The sequence below is a fragment of the Pholcus phalangioides genome, unplaced genomic scaffold, assembly GCF_987345545.1.
Source record: "Pholcus phalangioides strain wild (caught in Gottingen) unplaced genomic scaffold, Ppha-v1.0 ptg000015l_1, whole genome shotgun sequence".
NCBI classification, from domain to species: Eukaryota; Metazoa; Arthropoda; class Arachnida; order Araneae; family Pholcidae; genus Pholcus; species Pholcus phalangioides.
Genome location: NW_028301608.1, coordinates 103,481,104 through 103,504,364, shown reverse-complemented (window position 1 = coordinate 103,504,364; position 23,261 = coordinate 103,481,104). Strand labels below are relative to the sequence as shown.

At 34.9% G+C, this 23,261-nt stretch overlaps 1 protein-coding gene across 3 annotated transcripts in view; it reads right to left on the bottom strand.

The window, feature by feature from the left end:
- The window catches only part of LOC149077233 (breast cancer anti-estrogen resistance protein 3 homolog), an 81,858-nt gene that overhangs the window by 26,166 nt on the left and 32,431 nt on the right, over nt 1-23,261 (bottom strand). For 2 of the 3 annotated variants that reach the window (XM_089244970.1, XM_089244969.1), the window contains exons 2-5: nt 21,897-22,024; nt 21,586-21,697; nt 15,395-15,476; nt 2,660-2,759 (exon numbers count right to left, since the gene is read on the bottom strand). In XM_089244970.1, the coding sequence (XP_089101096.1) occupies nt 2,660-2,759; nt 15,395-15,476; nt 21,586-21,697; nt 21,897-21,998 (396 nt within the window). In that variant the 5' untranslated portion in view covers nt 21,999-22,024. Of the gene's footprint in view, nt 1-2,659; nt 2,760-12,580; nt 12,813-15,394; nt 15,477-21,585; nt 21,698-21,896; nt 22,025-23,261 lie in introns of those variants that run through there. The other variant, XM_089244971.1, reaches the window with a different exon arrangement.

Sequence of the window (23,261 nt, the reverse complement as noted above, 5' to 3'; positions counted from 1 at the left end):
GAATTTTTATTAATTCTGAAATTATTTGTTCATAAAATACTAATCTTCATCAATTATAAAAATGTCTCTTTCAATAATTCATTCCAGAAATATTTTAATTAATTATGAAATATTTTCCATCAATTTTCATGTATTTAGAAGTAGTTTTGTCTAATAATTTTGGAATTAGTCCTGTCAGCAATTACGAAATTATTTCTCATTATTTCTGAAACTATTATTCATCAATTCTGAAATTAGGACTCATTAATTCTGAAATTGTTTCTCATTGAAAAATTCTGAAATTACTTCGCACTAATTCTAAAATTATTTCTCTTCTTAATTCTAGAATCTCTCATTCATCTTATTTAACTCAAAAATTTTTTCTTTCAGCTCTTCTAAATTATTTGTCGCTCATTAATTCTGAAATTATTACTTATTAATTCTCAAATTATTACTCATTAATTCTGAAATTACTACTCATTAATTCTGAAATTACTACTCATTAATTCAGAAATTATTAGTCATTGAAAAATTCTGAAATTACTACTCATTAATTCAGAAATTATTAGTCATTGAAAAATTCTGAAATTACTACTCATTAATTCAGAAATTATTAGTCATTGAAAAATTCTGAAATTACTTCTCACTAATTGTAGAATTATTTCTCTTAATTCTAGAAAATCCCATTCATCTTATTTATTCCAAAATTATTTCTTTCAATAATTCTGAACTTATTTCTCTGATTAGTTCCGAAACGTGATCTAAAAGTATTTTCGCAATTCTCTCACCAATGATTTTGTTTCCAGCATTTCTATAAATTCTGAGGCCACTGGAAAAAGCTTCGAGGGTCACATATGGCCCCGCAAACCATGCGTTGAAGACCCCCCTGCTACAGACGTACCCACAAATGCTATGATACATCAAAATAATACGAACGCTCTATCGTTACTGACGGAGTAATTTGTCACTTCCGACGTCAAGCTCGATGTAATTATCCATCTTACCAGGAGCCGTCACGCTTCTTGTTATTACACTGAATGTGATCAACGGCCCGTAGAGGAAAGAACTTGACATGAAGCTAATTCTGGTATCCATCCGTGGATAAGATGACCGGCGCCAAAACTCGTGGGTCGTATAGGTCAGACGTTCCATTTAAGTCTCTGGGTCTCGAGATTACAACGGAACGTGTGGAATCGCTGAACAGTTTAGATACTTATTAACGGAGCATTTTTATTATTAGCCAGCTTATTCAGCTGCACGCTCTATTTCCTAACACTGGATCATTGACCTGCTACATTGCATTGTTATAATATTAACGAATATCAAACGATACAGCTATCTTCTGTATCTTGAAAGTGTTCATGAAGAAACTTCTGGGATTTTATCGTAAGGAATGCAAAACAGCATTATTCCACTATTTTTTTTCAGCGTATAGTTAATTTTTTATAATTAGATTTTTACGTTATTTAATGCTATTGTAGGCTGCATTCCGCATACGTATGACAAAATTATCACTGAAATGATGACTGTTTTTTTTACGCTTAAAATTTTCTAGTGAGTCCTGATAATTTATACTCACTGTATATTTTCATACAGGGCGTCCAAACAAATCGCAAATAATTTAAAAACTCACTAAAAAACGGAAGGAATTGGTATATTTGAATGCGGTTTGCAAAAAAGTTATTCTAGCGAAGGGAGGTTATAAAAATTAGTTAAAACTTTTGTCGATAGAAGGCACGTGAGAGAAGGGGCTCATGGGTATATATGTCAATATTGAGTCCTGAGGTCTATGGGTAAGAGAACCACTGGAAAATGATTGCTAGGATTAGAGACGTGAAAATGAACAATTGGGTAAATATCTCAAGTAATGGATTTTCTAGGGTAAGAGAGCCGACGAGTATTGATTTAAAGGACAAGAGGAGTCATGGATACACACTAGATCGCTAAGGCAAGAAAGCCACTTTGCCCTAGACTAAAATGGCCCGAGGCTCCGTTTACTCTGGACAAAATCAACCTTGCGTTAGACTAAATTAATTTGTAGCTTTCTTGCCATAAACCAAATTAACCTCTAACACCCTTGCTCTGAACCAAATGAAGCTGCAACCCCTTTTGCCTTAGAAAGATTTCTCAAATTATTTCCACCCGCGAAGCTCCTTTCCTTAATCAACGCTTATACGCGGCTCCCCAGAGCCGTTTAACAAAGAGTCTGTTCTTAAAACCGATGCTCTGCGGCATGCTTGACGAAGGTTAGCGACGCATAGTTTGAGAACCCCTGCCTTAGACCGAATTAATCTTTAATGATACAACTCCTTTTCCCTATACAAAACTGACCACCAGCTCCCTTGCCTTAAACTAAATTAATATTTAGCTTTCTTTGCCCTAGACCAAATCAACCTGCAGCTTGCTTGTCCTAGAACAAATTGCAGGTTAATTTAATCGAGGCTGGGCAAAGACATCTGCAGGTTATTTTCGTTTAAGACGAGGGAGTCGTAGGTTAATTTGTTCTAGGACAGAAGGGGACTCCGGGTTAATTTAGTCTAGGTCAAGGGGGGCAGCGGGAAGATGGTTTCTAGGAAAAGGGAGTCGGTAGGGTCGAAGTTTCGAGAGCCTCGGTCATGAATTTACATTTATATGTAGCATGCACGGTGATATACATTCGTACAGATCGAGAAACACATACCATATTCAGCTGCTGCTGCTGCTGCTGCCGTCGATGATTTGACTCAGTGTACAAATATCCATCTTCCGGTAAACTGAAGCGGTGGCTCCGTAGGTAAACACTGAGAAATTTAAAATAATAAAATTTAAAAGAGAGAAATTTCATGAACACACAAATTATTAGTGTAAAAGAAAAAAAGAATCATCTTTGTGTGTGTGTTGCGTGTGTGAAATGGAAAAAAAATCGGGGTTTTTTTTTTCGAATTCCCATTAAATTTCCGACGATCGTCGTCGATCATTTTACAAGATCCGAGTCTTGACAAGAAAGCGTCGGATTTCTTTTAGAAAAAAGGCGAAACAAAAGCAGTCATTGAAAACAACTTCTTGAAAAAAGAAGAAGAAACGTATATTTATTTCCATGTTCTTTTTTTTTTCCAATTTTTTTTTTCCCGATTTATGCGGAATGTTAATGTGACCGTAATTTTCTTGGAAAGTGTCACACCACTTGTGGATGAGTGACGCCGCAAAAATTCTATAGACTTTTTCTTCTTTTCCCATGTCCTTGAGGAGCACTCGACCAGAAGATTGAGGAAGAAAATTCATAAGACATGCGGTAAAAATTATATAAACTGAACAATTTGTGTTTTATTTTTCAATCAAGTTAAAAAATTTTTATCTTCAATAAAAATGAATTTTATGAACTAAACATAATATTTTACAAATTATTATTAAATTTCTTTCATGAAATAATTCAATTATAATTCAACTAATTAATTATAATATTTACAAACTATAATGCGATTTCTTTCACGGAATAATCAATAATATTGTACAAAGTATTATGAAATTTCTTCATGAGTTTTTTTCAAACCGTCGCCCTCGAATTTCTTAAATTGCATTATAATTTTTTTCTTCCTTTTTTTTTAACTCTTTTCATGAATTTTCCATATCACCATGTGATATTTGCAGAAAATTTTCGAATTATTATGTAATTCTGTGATTGCCAACCTTTATATTACTTATTACTACACAGATTATAATTTAAATTTAGAAATAAATTCGAAATTTGATGCCTTTGCTACGGAAACTTTAGCATTTTTTAGAGTCGAACGTGATGATTGGTTTCTAAATTTCGATCTGTGTGAAGAGAAATTGATAGAATAGATAAAGCTTTTTGAATCTGTGGTCAGCGAAGATGGAACAGTTGGTCTACAGCCAGGTTTGATAATTTAATTCTAATTTGATGAAAACTCATTCAATTGTGCAATTGATATTAGTGATATTTTTTTAAGTTGCACGAAAAATCTGACTTTCATACATGAGGTGACCATGCCCGAGAAAACATACGTGGGAATTATGATTCTAAGTCCGAAATATCGCTAATTTTCACAAAAAAAGAAAAAAAAATGCAATTTGCAGTAATCTTAATTTTGTTAAAGATTTCATTGAAGAAAAAGGTATTGAGCGAGAAAAAAATTTTTTCAAGACTAGGGTGACTATATTTTATTAAGAAAAATACGGGAAATTGATTCTTGGAGGCGGCAAAATACGGGGCATCACAAAAAAGTTATCCCAAGCCGGAAAAATCAGTAATTTTTGCCAAAACTGCTGAAAAAGCATCAGAGGGCGGAAACGAAAAAATAATAATTGGAAACTCAGTGGATTGAAATGGTGTTCACGAAAAAAATCTGGAACACGCATGACAAATATGTGAGGTAAATATTTATAGCCATAATCACAAAAGCATTACTTATAAATTATGAAAATAATCTTTTTTCAAGATTGCAATAGAGATTACTAATGTGAAACAAGCTTTGTTGAAAGAACGGGACATGTATGAAAAAATTCGGTTCGACCAATAAAACAAGAATGTCCCGTACAAAACGGGTAATATGGTCACGGAACTGAAATTTTTTTAGACACATTTACTACTTCACCAAACACCAGCTCTGGCCACATCGATATATATTGCAATTTACTGCCATTAATGAGATGGAAATGAAGGCGATGTCCACTCAAGTTCGTTAGGGAAAATATTTTACCTACATCCTCCCTCGGGTTCGAACCCAGTGGAACCTTCACGGTGGTAGACGAACATCTAACCACCACGGCACTCGACTCTTTCTGCTGGTCCTTAGGTTCAGAAACAAAGCTGCATTATAAGAGTTGCAGAAAGGTTGAGAAACGCTGGAATAGGATGGAAGCTATGAGTCTTGGCGTGATTGGCGGAAATACAATAGTACCAACAAGGCGACATTTCGCTGTTTGGCGCGATAGACTGTTATAACGATGGGAAGAAAGTGATGGTTGGAAATGATGATGACATCTTCTACCCAGTTTTGAAGCAACTACTGATTAGATGTGCGGCGTTGATAGGGCTTTCATTAGTTGTAAGTTTATGTTTCATTCATTCATCAACATCAGTCATTTTGCCGAAAGAAACCTTTAGTTAAGAAAGAAAAGAAAAGATTGCACGCTCTTTCTTACGCTCAAACGCTTTCTTTTTCCTTTCAGTGCGGTTTTTTTCTCATTATTTGCGTTTCTTTCACGTAACCATTGTATTTTTCAGGTTCACATTTCATTCCCTTTACCATGACCATGATACATCCACACATTGATTTTGATTACAAGACACTAATTATTTTTGTACAATATTTAGCAATAAAAAGTAAAGAGAAAATTTAATTTAATTTTCTAAAAATTGAAGTTGAATTTTAAAAGCACATTTTTTTTTATTTTATGAATTATTGAAAATAGTTTCCAGTGAAAAACTAAGTCGTTGGAAATTATTTTTTTTTTTTGTAATGCTAACTGTTTTGCCGATCTATAACGAGGGTTTTAAAATTTATTTCGTATTATGTGAGGTTGAGAAATTTAATCATTTTTGTCAGATGTTGAGATGGTTTTTTTTTCATAAAATGCCATTGGATGTGTGCTTTTTGTAAGAAATTCAAAGAAAAATTTTGGTATTGATATTAGTATACCTGGCAAATCCTCGTGTATCGGGCAAAATGCTATGAAGCTAGTAAAGAGCACTGTATCTAAAATTTACGCTTGATGCATTTATACACAAATAAAAAACGCAAAAAAAACGATGAAAATAATTCACAAAAAAGTAAAAATAATTCACAATAAAGATGAAATTAATTCACAATAAAAAAAGATGAAATTAATTCACAATAAAAAAAGATGAAATTAATTCACAATAAAAAAAGATGAAATTAATTCAAAATAAAAAAAGATGAAATTAATTCACAATAAAAAAAGATGAAATTAATTCACAATAAAAAAAGATGAAATTAATTCACAATAAAGATGAAAATACAGTGAAACCCCCTCTTAACAGAAACTCCTCAAATGTGGTCATCCCTCTTTTACGGCTAAATAATAATTCCCCTTGCATAATAAAAGTATGCATTACAAACCCCTGATCAACGGTCACCCCCTTCCCTCTTTTACGTACGAATTTTTTTGTCCCGCCGGTGTCCGCAAAAGAGAGGTTTTACTGTAATCTACAAAAAGTGATAAAAATAATTCTAAAAAAAACAAAAATCCAATAATCCATAAAAATCTAACAAAATTAGTTCGCAAATTACATTGCATTATTTCTTTTTTCACTGATCTTGCATTAACCTGTTCAGTCTTCCAGTTTCTTTGAATTTTCACACGTGAAAAGTTATTATTTTTGTTCTGGATATTAGATGCTACAGGCAATTTTATAATTAACGACAAAATTTCCTCTCGACAGTAATAATTGAAAATTGCATATCGCCTGTGACATGTCATTGAATTAACCCTTGGATATGCGGACGCATTACGTGACTAACCTTCTTTATTAGTTTCAAGGGGAGGGAGATGATTGATACAGCACATAAATGTTAGTACCATATGCTCTGTAATATACTCTCGTGAACCAATCAACTAATTCATTTCATGACTCATCACCAAGCACAAAAAACATCATAAAGCTTCTCAGCCAAACATTAACATAGATTTATACAGACAATTCGAATGTGGATAATAAGTATCTGTCTCTGAAGTATAAAAGTGATATTTGATTACAAATTATGATATTTTTATGATAATTGTGTAAACACGGGAACACATTCGAGATAACTTTCCAAAATTTTAAAAAAAAATGTATTTAACCTATTATTATTTAATCTATTATTAACCTATATTTATTTATTTTATTTAACCCTTATTTAATTTTTTTTTAATCGAAATATTCTATAAATAGAATAGGAATTCTGAGTTGTTTTTAACTTAAATATAGTTAGGAGAAATTTTAATTTCTTTTGCAATGAAATATTGAACCAAAAATGATAGAATTTGACGATTTACTTTCCCACAGCTATCTACATTAAATGTAGATTTTAATTTTAATAATTTTAATTTTAAAAATTTTAATAATTAATTTTAATTAATTTAATTTTTAACTAATTTAAATTTATACAGCTGTTGAATAGTTTTATTGACTACATTATGCTATTCAACAGCTGTATAAATTTATTAATTACTCTTTTCAATATATTTTACAATTTCACTCGATTAAACATTTATTCACAACGACTTGCGACTTTTATTCAAATTAATTAATGAAATATTCGAAACGCAATCGCACCTAAGTGGTATCATTTGGACTGAAATCGTAATATTCATGGTTTCAAGAATGGTTCATTCTATTATCGAATCATGCACAACTCAGTAAAATTGCTTTATTAAGTCAGTTTGATACTTAGTAAATAATAAAATTAAGCAAAGATGACTCTCACTTGTACTTTTCTACCAAACCAAACTTTTAAAGCATTTTGTGCGCAGAGATAGATTTAGGGTTTTACTGCCACTGCATCATAAAAATTTTCCCGTCTTTCACCCCCACTGTAGTGTCATTTTCCTAACTACTCTATAGTCCGCCAGGGCCGTATTAACGCATGGGCACACACCCGGGCACGGCCCGGAGAAGTCAAATGAGATACCAAGTCCGACATCATCGAAATGGAATAGTTGCTGCGAATTTCATATTTTTCTATCAAAGTTATGCAATAGAACCTTGAGATAGAAATCATGCTTGTTATTGGTTCAACACGCAAATAGTTTTTCATGTCAAGAAAACAGACATTAAAGAAGACACGCCCAGTTTTTCTTTTCTTTAGCTCAAGATTGCGATTGGTCAAGGGCAGAGCGAGAAAATTGAACGTTCAGCAAGCAAACATGTTTATCGATTTTTTTTCCTCTATTTTGATTAATGTTCTTTAAATGTGACGATCAGATTAATTATCTTTTTTTATTGTCAGAATTCTTATCGATTTGTCCTTTGTTTTTTTTTATTAAAATCCGATTATCTCTAATTATCTCGGAACTCTAATCAATATGAAGAGGTTGCAATTCACTGAGCAATAAAATTTTTAAGAGGAATTTGAATGGATGAAAATTATTTACCAAACACTTAATTATAATATTGTTTACATATCGAAACATTTCGAATTTTACAAATATTTTTATTATATACATATATATTTATTTATTTATATAACTTAAAAATAAATAGTTATAAAATAGTAACTGTGTGCTGAATATTTCAGATAATAGTTGTATTGAATACATTTAGATTGAAAATTAATTTTGCAGAATGTTTTGAATACTATTAATAGTATGTAAATTAAAATATAAAATTTATGCAAACCAATCAATTTAAATATATAATTATCCTATTGATGAGTAGTAAAAAATATCATAAATAGTTACTAAACATTCTGAAGTAACATTAAAACTAACAAAAATAATTGCTATAATAAAGTAATGTAACAAAAACAAATAATTGCTGCAATGAAATAAAATAACGGAAATAAATAATCACTGCAATAAAATAAAATAATCACAATAATTAATTACTGAATAGGCCCTATTCTAAATAAATAGGTTTAACTGTAAAAAGTTGTGAATAATTAATAAATATTCTAAAATATATCAATGTTAATAATAAAATAATAGAGAATATTCCAAAATAATATTAAAGAGATAAGCCATTTCAATAATTTTCATTACACAAGAGCCTCACAAATCAATTTCTCATCTAGTAAAAGATCAGTAAATTCTGAAATAAACGCAAACTTATATTCGATTTTTTTTTTACAAATACAAATACTGTACAATTTTATATAACATCAAAAAATAAATCTTGAATAAAAAAATTGAATCATATACTGATCAAAAATAAAATAAAAACTAACTTATTAAAAACATTTATTCAGAAACAAAGAAACTAAATGCATTATTACAATATGTTTTCTTTTTCTCTCCACATTACAACGATTTTCCCACCAGATAATACAATCATGTCAAAGGTCCATAGTTAAAAGCGGCAACTCACACTATATAAGTCCTAGATTTATGGCAGTTACTCGCGATTGTACTAAAGAAAAGGGCCTTGGATAGCGAGTGACCAACACTGAGTAGCAGCAGGCCAACTAACACCACTCCCCGTATAATAGTACTTTCTTGAAAGTTGTTTTTTAGGTGAGTGTAGGACCAGGTGAATCGTGACCTAGCGATTCCATTCTACATTCGCGGGGGTTGAAGGCAGGTAGTATTTCTTTTTTGTAAAACAGAGCATATGGGAGGTCAGAGGTCAGGTGTAGCAGGCTTTCCTCATTTTGTATAGGGGAAAAGAAAAAGCCTACAAGCCTATGAGGATGCGTCATTCCTTTCAAGGCCTAGGGAAGAAAGAACTTTTAAGACTAAAATGAGGACTTTTTCTAGGGATCTGTTACCTGAACGTGGTTTTAACAAGCAAATTACCTACCCAGAACCTGAAAACTTTCCGAACTTTTTTTTCTTGTAGGCCATGGTAGTTTGAATCTTTAATGATGACTGATTGTTTGGTGAAATTGAATTGGCTCATCAGGGCCTTTATGGGCTTTCTAATAGCAGACTCTTGTTTAATTTTACTCACAAAGTCTACGGCAGGGCTTAAGAAATCGGGGGAAAAATATTTAGGCACCAACAAAATTTCTTAGGAGCCAAGCATGGTTTTTGCTCAAACATGGTTCTAAATAATGTGGTTTTTTTATACTTCCGGAACTTTGTCAACTTTTGAGAACTACTTTCCATTTTAAAGACATAATGAAATCAAAAAACTTCATTATCCTTATATATTTAGACTCAAATTCGGTAATCCCGTAAAAATAAATTTTAGGTGCTACTGCCATTCTGCAGAATAAATATGTCTTCAACATTTTTCGCGTCAACAAGTGTAAAAGTTTTATTTCGGGAGGAGGCCCTTGGGCCCACTATTTAGAAAGATGGCAAATATTGTGGGAGAGCTTGGGTTCATGGGGCCAAATGCGAAGTTAAGTCTATAGTCACGAGCACCGTCTATGTCCCATCATCAGGGGAAAAACACCCATATGACAATTCTGGTGATGGCCATAATCAAATTAGCATAATCAGGAATCTGTCCAGCCAAAATTCGGATCCGTTTCTCACAACCTTCACAAAATTCCGGATCTGAAGAACGAACCCTACATTGAAACTATTTAGAATCACAAAATCAAAAAAGAAATGGTGGAAAAAAAGAAAGAAAAGCTTTTCATAAAACTACTGATCATCTTTACAAAACTAATGACTATTTTCACAAAAATAAGGAAAATTTTAGTGAAAACAGAACCGAACAAAAAACGTCTGGATAGACCCCTGATAGTTGTTGAAAGCTTTTTATTAGAATCATCATTTTTACTTGAGAGCGATTCCAAAGAAATGGTTTCGTGAAAATATTCTGACGAATAATAATTTCCATGAATATGGAAATTGTAACAATATTTCTGTGATATAAAAATTCATTTTTAAAAAATCAATTTACGCATCTATAAATCTATTTTTTTAAAAAATACAAATGCTGAAAGTTTAAAAATTTTAAAAAATGGATATTTAATAATATGTTATAATTACCATCACACACGGAAACTAATTCTTAAAAATTAAATTAATGTTAATTACAATATTATTTTTTGGTTTTTTTGAATAAAACATCAAACGCCCTTCAGATGAATTCAAGTTAGGAGGACGAATTCAAGGATAGAAAATTTTGTACCAAATGTAAACTAGCTTAAGAGGTTTCAATGAACCCTTTCTTGAAGAAAATATAAACATAAAAGGTATACAAATAATTGAAAATGAAATATATTTCACTCAAAAAAGACGTTCTTTTAAATGAGCTAGTGGTGAATGAAACGTTGTTTGCTCGATATTTCTACTCTTATTTTATTTTTCTCAGAGGGTTTGAACAGCTGCTAGGCTGCTGCTACGTACAGCAATGGACTAGTCCATCAACGTGGAAAGTGTTTCTCTAAAAAAAAAAAGCGCGCGCACACATACACTTATATAGTAAGTGTGTATAGAGATGTTTTTATTTTTATTCTTCTTTTCACTTGACGTTAACGTTACGATTCAAAGTTTTTCAAGTGTTTTTTCCTTTCTTTAAAGGGTTTAATATCTAATATTAGACTTGAATACTTAAAACGCCAGCGGCGTATTTCTAGTGGTCATTTATAACACTTGGCTTTTTTTGAAGAACAAGCATCTTTTCCGCGCTGTGATTCTATTTTTACGTTACATATATTATTTGAAAAATTACGGAATTAACTTACTAATTAAGGAAATTTTGAATAGCTTAAATAACAAAAATAGATATTGACTGAAATTCAGCTTAGTGATATTTTATATGTACAATTTATTTTTTAAATATTACATAATGTCAAAAAAAAAAAGTTCAACTATTCAATTCTATTACCTCGACTATGAAATGCAATTATTTTTAAATCATTGATTCAGTTCTTTATATTAAACATTTTCAAATAATTATTTCATTTAAATTCATTGAAAATTCACAGCTAATCACTTACAAAATGATATACATCAGTTTTTTTGTAATTTAATTAAAAAAAACAACAACAAACTAAATGTTAACTTGAATAAACTTTTTTTCAGTTGTAAGGAATATTTATTTCAGAAAAATGCAATAAATTAATTCAATTTTTCATACACTATGAAATAGTTATTAAAAAAAGTGCTAGTTTAATTCTTAAATTCCCCTTTTTAAATATTGCAACAAATAACTATTGCATTCAAATAAGTATTCACAAAATAAAACTAAGGTTTTGCAATTTGATTTGTCAAATAAATTCTATGATTATATATATAACTAAATGTTAAATTAATTTCATTTCAGTTTCATATTCATTAATTTTTAATAAATATTTATTTCAACTTTTAAGAGTATTTGTTCTTTAAATTCAATAAAATCATTTATTTTTTTACGGTCGCGAAATGATTACAAAAAGTATTGATACATATAATTATGAAACATTAATAACATTATCAAGAGACAAATTTTCCGATGATAAAGTATAAATATATAAATGTTTTTGTGTGAATTCTTAAGGACGAATTAAAATATTATTACATTTAATTACGTCTTACATATTTTGAAAATTCCAAGAAAATGTAATTAGGAAAGATTATATGACATATCAATATATATATATATAGTAATTTTAAATTCAAAGCAGAAATCTTCAGTCGAGAAAGTAGTTATTAATTAAATTAATATTTTTTTTTATTATATTTGAGTTCACTTGTAAATATTGAATTAATCATAATATATGAAATAGTATCATAATGAAATATCATTTAAATAATCACTCGACCCATTCTCATGTGCTGATCACTCTTAAAAGAGATTCGAGATATTTTGTTGGTTATTGATTCATAATCGATTTTTCGTAAAATTTAATAACACCGTAAATCATACTGCTACTGAAAGTAGATACTTAATCTCTGAAAAGTAATTTCGTAGAAATTTTATTTACTGAAATTTGCCATAAACGTATATTAACGATATCTTGCTTATATGCTTTTCTACTAGTGTAAAAATCAAACTCACCGAAATCAACCAGCTTTTCGTGAATAAATCCATTTTGCGAAGAAATATCCGAAGATGCTACGTGCAGTATATCATCCAAAAGTGTGGAGCATTTACGGTTTTTTTCCATGTGGATTAAAACAAAACTAACATGACTGCAGGTTTTTTTTGACAGTTCTAAATGAGTGTATTAACTAACTATAAGCAGTCTTTACAGATCAACATCGTAAAACGCACACACGCGCTGTAGGAACGCATTCATCCGACTGGTGTGAGAGAAAAACGACGCAAGCCCGCCCCTCCTGAGTCATTCTCGAAACGATCGTTTCCTAGGGTTGCCGCAAATCCACGATCTAATCGCAACTTCTCTAGAGAATATCGTATCTCTCTCTCTCGTTCCCGCTTCTTTTTTTCCTTTTCGTTTTAAACAAGATAATATATATGAGGGGTGTAGGCATTGGAATACTGTATAGCGGATCTCTCGTCTCGTTTTTCAAAAAAAGCAGCCATAAAAACGTTGTAAGCGGGAAAACGCTTTAAACGTGAAATCTCGATGTGTTTTAGTAAGAGTTTGAACCATAGGCGGAGAGAGACGTGGAAGTCTGGGTGGGGGGGGGGGGGGTGGCACGATGATGATGATGCCAATTTTCATATATGCATATATACATTAGATCAGTCAACTTCACCTTTGACGCTGGGGGGGGGGGCAATGCCCCCTCACACCCCCGTATATCCGCCATTGGTTGGAACCCCGAAAATAAGTCGTAAAAAGCGAGAAACGTTATAAATGCGAACGTTGTAAGCGGGATCCACTATATGGGCCCACAAATTATAAAATACTTTTATTAATTGAGGATTACCATGAATTCTGAAACTGTTTCAGTTTAATTCAGGATTTTCAGAAATGATAAAATAGTAATAACTGGAATATATAGGATTCTGGATTTTCAATTACTTCCGAAATTATTTCTTTCAATGTTTCTAAAATTATTTCTAAAATTATTTCTAAAATTATTTCTAAAGTTATTTCTAAAGTTATTTCCGAAATTTTTTTTTGTCAGTTTCTTTCTTTCACTAAGTTTGAAATCGTTGTTTTAATAATGCAAAATTTCTTTGCATCTCTTCTTGTAGTTTCAGCAATTTTGTACATTCTGTATTGACTTATAGAATGCCTATAGGCAATAATAAGTAATATAAGTATTATAATCACACGCCTTCCCCATTTTTTTCTTCTTTCGATTCGGGCCCATACAACAAAAGAATGAAAAGATTGAATAAGGGAAAAACTCTAGAAAATATCGTATATTTAGTATCTATATCTTAACTGGTACGAGAACGAAGTCCGTGGGAACCGCTCGATATTTACTGTTTTTTTGTGTTAATAAAGAAACAGGGTAAGATAGATTACAATTCACCAAAAAAGGCGCCAAAATGTGAATTTTTTTTAAACAAATATTGAAATTAATAATTTTTATAAAAGAAATTCAAAATTCGTTCTTTCATCGAAGCGGATGAAATTACACTGGAATATAAAAATAAAAAGAGTAATAATATTCATCAGAGCTGGAAAAGTCTTCAAAAACACTGACATGTCCGTTTGGGCATGTAAACATGAAATGATATAAGCCAGAATAAATACAGTCTTTTACAGGTCAGTACCATGTTAGTAAATATTACCGTTGGATTCAAAAATAAAAATTTCGCGGTATTGAAAGTATAGTGCGTAAGAAAACGAAATTTATGCGGGAAAAAAACGAAATTTTGTAAGTAAAAAAACTGAAAATCATAGTCACTAATTAAAAATATAAAATCAGTCAAAATATCAACTATAATATCCGCGCCGTTGGTATAAAGGGATCAGAGGCACCCGTTCCTCCCCATATAAGATAGCTGACAGGGCTCCAGCCTGGGATGTGAATCCCATTTTTATTTTTATTAACTTATACAAGGTGGCAGGGCCGGAACTGGGGGGGGGGGGACTGTCCCGGGCGGCAAAATTTAGGTGGGGTGGGGGGGCACAATTTTAGGTGGAAACAAAAAACACAGTTATAAATGTCGAATTTTAAATTTGTGGGGGCTGACAAAATAGTGTTTTCTCTGAGTGGCTGAATCATGTTTGCCTCGGGCGGGAAAAATCTTAGTTACGGCCCCGGTCGTGATCTGTTTTGAAACAAATTAAAAAAAAAACTGTTAAAGAGTCGTAAGAATATATCAAGATACTGCATATATGAACTGCATGTTGCATCTTGGCAGACTAAAAAAAAAATACTTCAGAACTAACGGGGGGGGGGGGGATTCAGAATTACCGGAATGAGATTAGTTGGATTCAGAATAAAATGAACGAAATAATTTCAGAACAAATTCAAATTCAGAATAAATGAGAGAAATTATGCCACAATTATTGGAAGGAAATGTTCTCAGCCACTTCATTGGGCATTTTGCCTGTTGTGGTGTTGTATTTGTATTTGTATTAGAGAATCAATAAAAAAAATATGAAATAATGAAGGAAATTAAATATTAAAAAAATCCAGAAATATATGTATTGAAAGTCAAAAGTCATTGAAATTTTTAATGGAAATTACGAGTTATCGAAAATTCATAAATATTGAAAATTAAGAATTAATGAAAATCCATAATTTTTTTTTAATATGCACGCGTAGGGCATGTGGTCCCAAAAAAATACAAGCAGAATTTTTAAATGCCCCCCCGGGCATGTCGGGCATTAGGTTTGTCCAGCGCTATGATATTCATTCGAATTTTTGATTAAATACTGCCCTAAATTCATGAAACTGAACTAATTCGGAAAAAAAAATAAAATGATCGAGCAATACTTACTTCCCGGGTAAGCTCTCAGTGCTGCAGAAGATACTGTTTCGAACGGCATTATGTACACTCAAGGATCGTATTCTTCTCTCCGCTGTAATAATAAGATGATTAATTTTTAATTGAATCAAGGATATTTTTGATTTAAGTTGTAATTCAATCCTAGTTAGTTCAATATCAAAATTGTTATCAGAAAAAAAAATAATTGAAATTAATTAAAAGAATATTATTTTTCATATTCGTCAAAACGTGGTTCTGAGATCAATCATTTTTAGGGCTTATTGAGAGAATTAATTTGTATTAACGAAATTTTTAAAAATGTAAGGTCCTTGAGAGACTCGGGCATTGGCGAAAAATTCACCACCAAGCAATTTATCGAAAGGAAAATTTACCACTGGGAAAATTCATCACTTAGAAAATTTACTGAGACAAACAATTCATCGATGAAGTGACAAAGTGGATGAGTAGATGAGGGAGTAAGTGAGCAAGTGAGTGATTGATAAAGTGAGTTTCGAATTAGTGAGTGAGCAGGTGAGCAAATGAGCGAGTGAGTGGGCGAATCACTCATACCACCACTAACTCAGTCGCTCACTCACTCAGCAATTTACTAACTCGGTCATTAATACTGCCACTCACCCATTCGATCATTCATACTGTCCCTCACCCACTCAATCCCTAACTGACTCTGTCACTCACCCACTCATCGGTTCAATCAAACGGTTATTCAGTTGCTTACTTACCCACTCACTTAGTCACTCATTCAGATGGTGACTCACCCACTTATTAACGATCACTAATACGGTTACTCACTCACTCCCTCACTCGCTTACTCTCTCGGTCACTCATTTTATCATTAGCTCATTCATTTAATCACTGGCCCGCTCAACCGCTTACTCACTTGGTCACTCACCCATTCACAGACTCAGTCATACAGTCACTTAATCGCCAACCTACTCACTCAATTTGTCACTCGTACGGTCACTCTCTCAATCGTCCACTCATTCGATCATTGATATCGTTACTCTATCTCTCAGTCACTCATACGGTTACCAACTCACTCGGTTACTTATACGATCACTCACTAGCCCATTCACTCTAAATCATGCGGTCATTCACTCTCGCTCACATATTTACTAATTTGCCCAATCACTGGATCATACACTCACTAGTGACGAACGTTGTCAGTTAATTCCAGCGGAGGAATTTACCGTAAATATCATTGCCCCCCCCCCCCGTTAAAATGCCTAAGATTTAATGGAAAAAATGGGGAAAAATTCAAATTATATTATTGTCATCAATGGATTTTCCAGGTACCTCATATGTATTAAATTTTAACTGCACATATTTCATGGTATTTGATGTTGTTTTTAGAATTCCCTCCTTTTTTTTTAGAGAGAAAGAGAAGGTACACGTGTGGCCTAAACTGTACAACAAAAATCCATTAAAGGAGACTGTGTGTCATGTCCCTCCTACTCTAGGATTATAACCCGTAGGCTTGCTCAGTTGTGCAGTTTCAGACGCCTACTCGAAAAAAAAGGCTATGTATTTTTTTTCAGCGTATCCCCCCACCTACACGTGAAAGCCATATGTCAATGACACGACCAGGGTAATTTATATCCCGTTTTTTTTTCCCCCTAAAAGAGCGGAGGGCTATGTCGTGAATGACGATTCCCAGAGGCACCTAAAGAGGGTCACTTTTTTTGTGAGTGTTGTGCTCTAAATTTACCCGGAAAATATTTATTAATAGTTGAAGGGTACTGCAATCCCCCCCCTTTTTGTATTAGATGAAATGTGGAGGCTTTTTTGTGCTGAATAATACATTTTATTGGTATTGATGCTTTAGAAATAAGGGTGAATAAAATCATCATAGAATATTATATGGATTTAAAATTTTTTTTTTCAATCAAAAGGTGGCAATATGCATAGTAACTCCTGATTTTTGTATTTTGAGCCACCTTATTTATTTATTGGAAATTACATTTGCCAGGGACTTGCACAATATAGGGCAGTGGTTGTCAAGCTGGGTCTCTCTCATGGTTTTAGGCATACATGTTCAACCAGACGCGGATCCAAGACTATGTGACAGGAGGGGCGCTTTGTGCGAGTTCGCTTGATTGTCCCGTATTATAAGGGACAGAAAAATTTTTCCCAGGCAGGCCATATCATTCGTCTCTTTAGAGGGGGGCGGTCGTTTCCGCCGCCCTCCCTCTGAATTCACGTTTTGGTCAAGGCAGGCATCTTCAGCTCCGAATTAGGAACACATGTTATTCTGCGAATTAGATCTTAGACAGACATCTGCAGCTACGAATTAGAACTTAGGCACACATCTTCAACTGGAAATAGAGCTTAGGCACACATCTTCACCTGAAAAATAGAGCTTAGACACACATCTTCAGCTGCGAATTAGAGCTTAGGCACACATCTTCAGCTGCGAATTAGAGCTTAGGCACACTTCTTCAGCTGCTAGTTAGAGCTTAGGCACACATCTTCAGCTGGAAATAGATCTTAGGCACACATCTTCACCTGAAAAATAGAGCTTAAACACATCTTCAGCTGCGAATTAGAGCTTAGGCACACATCTTCAGCTGCGAATTAGAGCTTAGGCACACTTCTTCAGCTGCGAATTAGAGCATAGGCACACTTCTTCAGCTGAAAAATACAGCTTAGGCACACATCTTCAGCTGCGAAGCGCTCAACCAAATGTGGTCCTTGGATTCATCTGATGTGGCTCGCGTCCTCAAACCTAATTTTTAAAAATGAATTAAAGCGGCACATAGACAGATGACTTAAATAACCAGCGGTGCAGTTCCAGAGATTACTTAAAGAACCTGCCAAGCCTTTATTAATACATTAATGGGGTTTTTTCTTTGCCCACCAATAAAGAGAAAAAATGTTCACTAGTTGACCAATTGTTCTTTGTCAATTATTATGACTGACTCCCACAATACAGTTGGGTGCCCTCTTTTCAAAGTGGCCCACCAGTGACCTCACCAAAGTGGCCAATCTCTTATAAAATGGTCTGGAACCTGCGGCATATTTAAAGATCACTTGCGTGACCTATGTCGTAATTCCAGAACACTTTAATGGCCCGCGGCACATTCCCGGATCGCTTGAGTAATCCACGACACAGTTACAGAGTACTCAAGAGGCCCATGGTGCACTTACAGAGCACTCAAGTGGCCATTGGTGCAGTTCCACATCACTCTTGTTACCCGCAGCACAGTTAAAGGTCACTGAAACAGTGACCTGGAACCGATGGTGACACATTTACAAATCACTTAAATGACCCGCGGCACATTTGAAGATCACTTAAATGACCCGCGGCACATTTGAAGATCACTTAAATGACCCGCGGCACATTTGAAGATCACTTAAATGACCCGCGGCACATTTGAAGATCACTTAAATGACTCCGACATATTTGCAGATCACTTAAATGACCCGTGGCACAGTTCCAGAGCATTTAAGCGACACTGGGTGTAGTGCCATATCAATTATGTTACCAGTGGTCCTGCTCCAGTTCATTCAAGTTTACCCGCAGCACACTTCAGGATCATTTAAGTGATTCCCTGCACATTTACAGATCATGTAAGTAATCTGCAGTGTGGTTTCAGATCACTCAAGTGGCCCGTGACACATTTTAAAACCAATGAAAGGACCCGCACTATCCCAAAGGTTGAGCACTTTTGGTCTTGAGATATTCTAAGGGGGTCACGGGTGAAAATCAGATGAAAGAAGGAGCCACGAGACAAGTGATGAAGGAACCACAGAGAGATCCGAAGAGATCAAACTTTCAAGTGAAATGTGGTAGGAAAAAATTATATTACTTTCAGAATCCAGCACAACGGTTTACAGAACTAGGGCAAACTTAATGCATTGGCCAAGGGTTCTCAAACTGTGCTCCGCGGCGCCCGAGTGCGAACCTTACAAAGCTTTTCGAAGAGATTCTTTGTTAAACCGCTGCGTAGGAGAGCGAATAAGCGTTGATTGGGGGAAAGGTCACCGCGGGTGGAAAAAGGTGGAGAACCCCTGGCATAGGCCCATTCGGGCAGTTCTTTATGTCTCAAACCCATATTGTTGAAACGGACTTGCCTAGGACACCCCCCCCCTTCCCTCAAGAAGGAAGTTCGCTGAACTCTAGCCCAGGATAGGTTCGAATCCAGAGTGATGTGTCGCAAGGGGAAGATTGATTTTATTGTTTCGTTGGATCATCCCGTATTTTCCTGGATAGGCTTTTTCCCCCTCCCATATAATTCGGCTCCTGGATGATGCCAAACCTCTCTGGAACTGTGCCTGGAGTACACCATCTCTTGCAGAAGGCCTCCGCACACGAAGCTTGACGTCACTGAAGAAGGTCATCTCACGTATAGCCATAGGATATAGCAGGCCGACACATGCGCCATCTTTACCCTTTTTTGTAGTATATCCAACGGCATGATCTTCTTCAGTGACGGCATGAGATTCGCGTGGAGGTCTTCTGTTATAGATGGCGTTGGCCTTTCACAGGGATTCAGAGATCATCTTTTTGTTCACTATGAATTTATTTAAAGCATAAATTTAATCTAATTTTTTTAAATTTTTACTAAATTCACAATGATCAAAAATATCAATTTTGCTCCCCTCTATTCGATGGGGGGGGGGGGATGGATATAAGACACAGGGACCACAAGAAGTAGATATGGTCAAAGGAGGCCACGTGCTAAAAATCGTTGAGAAATACCGATCTGGAGGGTGGGAGCATATTTTTTCAAAAACCACTGAAAATGAGAGAAATAACAGCACATGAAGTCTGTTAGTTTATGCTGTTCTTTGTCTCGTTTTCGACGATTTTTTGAATTCAAATATCTCAGCGAATATTGCACTAAGAAATATGGGATTTTTTGTTGTTGTTTGTCTCAAGAGAGACCGGGCAACAACTTTCTAACTGAAAGTCAGAAGACAGGCGGTTGATGACGTAAGCGACCTTCAATCCCCCCTCCGCCCCTTGTCACCAAAAGTCAGCAAATCTGAAACACCCTCCCCCCTCGATGCCGATGTAATACTTGAATGACCCCTTGTCGTAATCGCCAGATTTCAATAAAGTCAATTGAAAAAGCCCATCTAAAATAATATAAACTTCTGCTCATACAGACACTCCGAGACCGTCCATCCGTTCTGGAAAGAGCGCAAACCATCCCAAGATGGACTTTCAACGGCCATGTCTGTCTGCCCACATACCAGTGGCATGTTTTCCTTCTCTATGCTCCAAGAACACCCACCTAAAAAACGCCGTATTACTGGATGGGGCCGGATTAACGCACTCCTGGATTATCGAAAGTCTACTGTACCATTAAAAATACTATTTAAAAACCAAGGGTTTTAACCAACCACAGTCCGCGGGCTAGACGTGAGGTAATTCTGTCACTCGCGGGCCAAAAACTTCTATGCGTAAGGTGACCATGTGACCCGAATTTTACGGGACATTTCAGTAATTTTGGTTGCCTCAACCTTTTCATAGAATGTATGTGTGTGTGTGTGTGTGTGTGTGTGTGTGTGTGTGTGTGTGTGTCCCGTATTTTCCCTTTTATACGTGAATTTTTAAAATCAAAAATGGAGATTATTTACATGATTTATAAACTAACGGCGATATATAGAAGCTTCGTGTATATCCATAGATATAATATAACCAGTTAATCTTATGTCTATGGCTATAACATAGGATCTTGTGGGTTCGCTTTAGTTCGGGGCGATGAGAAAAAGAAATTTCTGAAGAAGGGGGCGATGGAACAAAAAGTTTGGGAAACTGTGCTTTAGACGTTTTTTTTTTTTTTTGCCGTGATCTTACTTGTACTATATACAGATTTATAAGACTGTACTAATTGACACCTTTACTTGCCTGGCAATTTTTTGGCTGTAACTGGCAAGTTAACTTGCCTTTGACAGTTTTTTTTTCTGTAATTGGCAACCTCACTTCCATTTGGTTATTTTTGCGTCGATTTCCTGCATTTTTACGAAGGAAATGTGGTCAGTCTAGGCTTTTATCGGGTTGTATGTATTGATAATTTTCTACCGGAACACACCTTTAGCGGGCAGGATGGAACCTATATGCCTGTCGCATTTGACCCACGCGCCGGAGGTTGTATGTGCACCTTCGGCATAAGGAATTAACTAATGGAATTAGTTATTGAGAAACGATATGAAAGAATACTCCTGAAGATACGAACCTCTGTCGTATTTGTCTCTAAGAACCACCAATGAAGACATCATCCGAGCTCTATGAGACCCGTTCTTGACGCCCATCAATTTCAATTCCCGTTCAGTCAGTGATAATATATCCTAGAAGACAGAAATGACATTGATTTCATGGAACCTAAAGCATCAGATTTTTCAAAACAATTTTCATGGCATTCATTTATTATTTGACCAATAGACTTCATTTGACCAATAGACTCTACACTTTGGTCGTGACAGCACAACGGTGAATGTGTTAAAAAAATAGCTTAAGATAAATTATGTATCTAATTTCAGAACTTACCTCTACTCCACTGTAGCTGCTGAATAGATGCGAATACTCTTTGAGGTCAAGTTTTTTCAGCCACTGGCCAGTATCCAAATGAGGGCCCGTCACGTAAGACATCGTGAATTCAGTCTCCAATGTGAGTCCTATGCCAATAGATAACGCATATGAGTGTCATTTGCAATGTTGACGTGAAGGTTAATTAAACAATAAATATAGGAAATGAACCAAGGGTTCTCTTAACCAGGAATGCAACAAGGCATGCTTACACACGCTAGGTCACTCTCTTTGGTCACTCATCCACTCTGTCCGTCGCTCTCTAGGTCTCTTACACGCTTACACACTTTCTTGGTCACTTACTGACTAGGGCCCCTTTGTCTCTTGGCCAGTCACTGACCAAGCCCCTCACTCTCTAGGCAGAGTCGGATGGCTCACCGTCTCTCTTTGGTATATGTGTTACTGACGAAGCCCGAAGTGCAGCAAATTCGCGAAATCTTCGGCCCCGTCGCGAATTGGCGAAGAATGGCTAAAGTCCGAATTGCAGAAATGATTCGGTTCGAAGACATTGGATGGGTTAATATTTAACAAAATTGACCAATTCGCGAAATAGCCAATTTCGTTCTTTAACAGTATAAACATAAGGAAATTTTGCCTCCCTTCTCTCATTTTATTAATTTCCTTGACCACTCGTTCCGAAAATTCACCGCTCTACCGAACTTGCCGCTTTCGCCAATAGCCCGCTAAGCCAGTGGTTCGTAACCTGGGCGATATGATCACACCGCCTCTCACGGTCCTGGAATAATTCTAAAGGGGCCACGGGTGAAAATCAAATGAAAAAGGAACCACGACAAGCGGTGAAGGGACACAGAGAATTGTGAAAAAATATGGTGTAAAAAAATGCGACCATTATCAGAATCCAGCCCAGACGTCCATAGAAACAGTGCAATCTGGTGACATGACATGGTGACATGACCCAGGGCTTCATATTCATGGGTGTTGGGCTACACTATGATCTTCAAATGTATGTATGTAAATATGTAAGCTGTTTCTTCGCCAGCTAAGCGTGGGCCCCAGAAAACCACATTGTTCGGCAATCCACGATGTTGGGACAGCCAGCCAATCATAAAACCTTCGCAAGATGGAAGTTCATTGAACGTGCCCAGGGTATGCACGGACCCAGGGCGATGTGTCGGTAGCGTCGATTTATTGTTTAGGTTCATTGGATAGCTCCGCATTTTACATAGACCTATTTCTCCAATGTAATTCGGCTCATATGGGACATGATCACCCATCTCCTGGATCCGTGCCTCGCCCAGGGTTCAAGATTAGGGTCTTACAAGGTCTTATTCATAAAATCTTTTTTCATTATAAATTCAGTTTTGA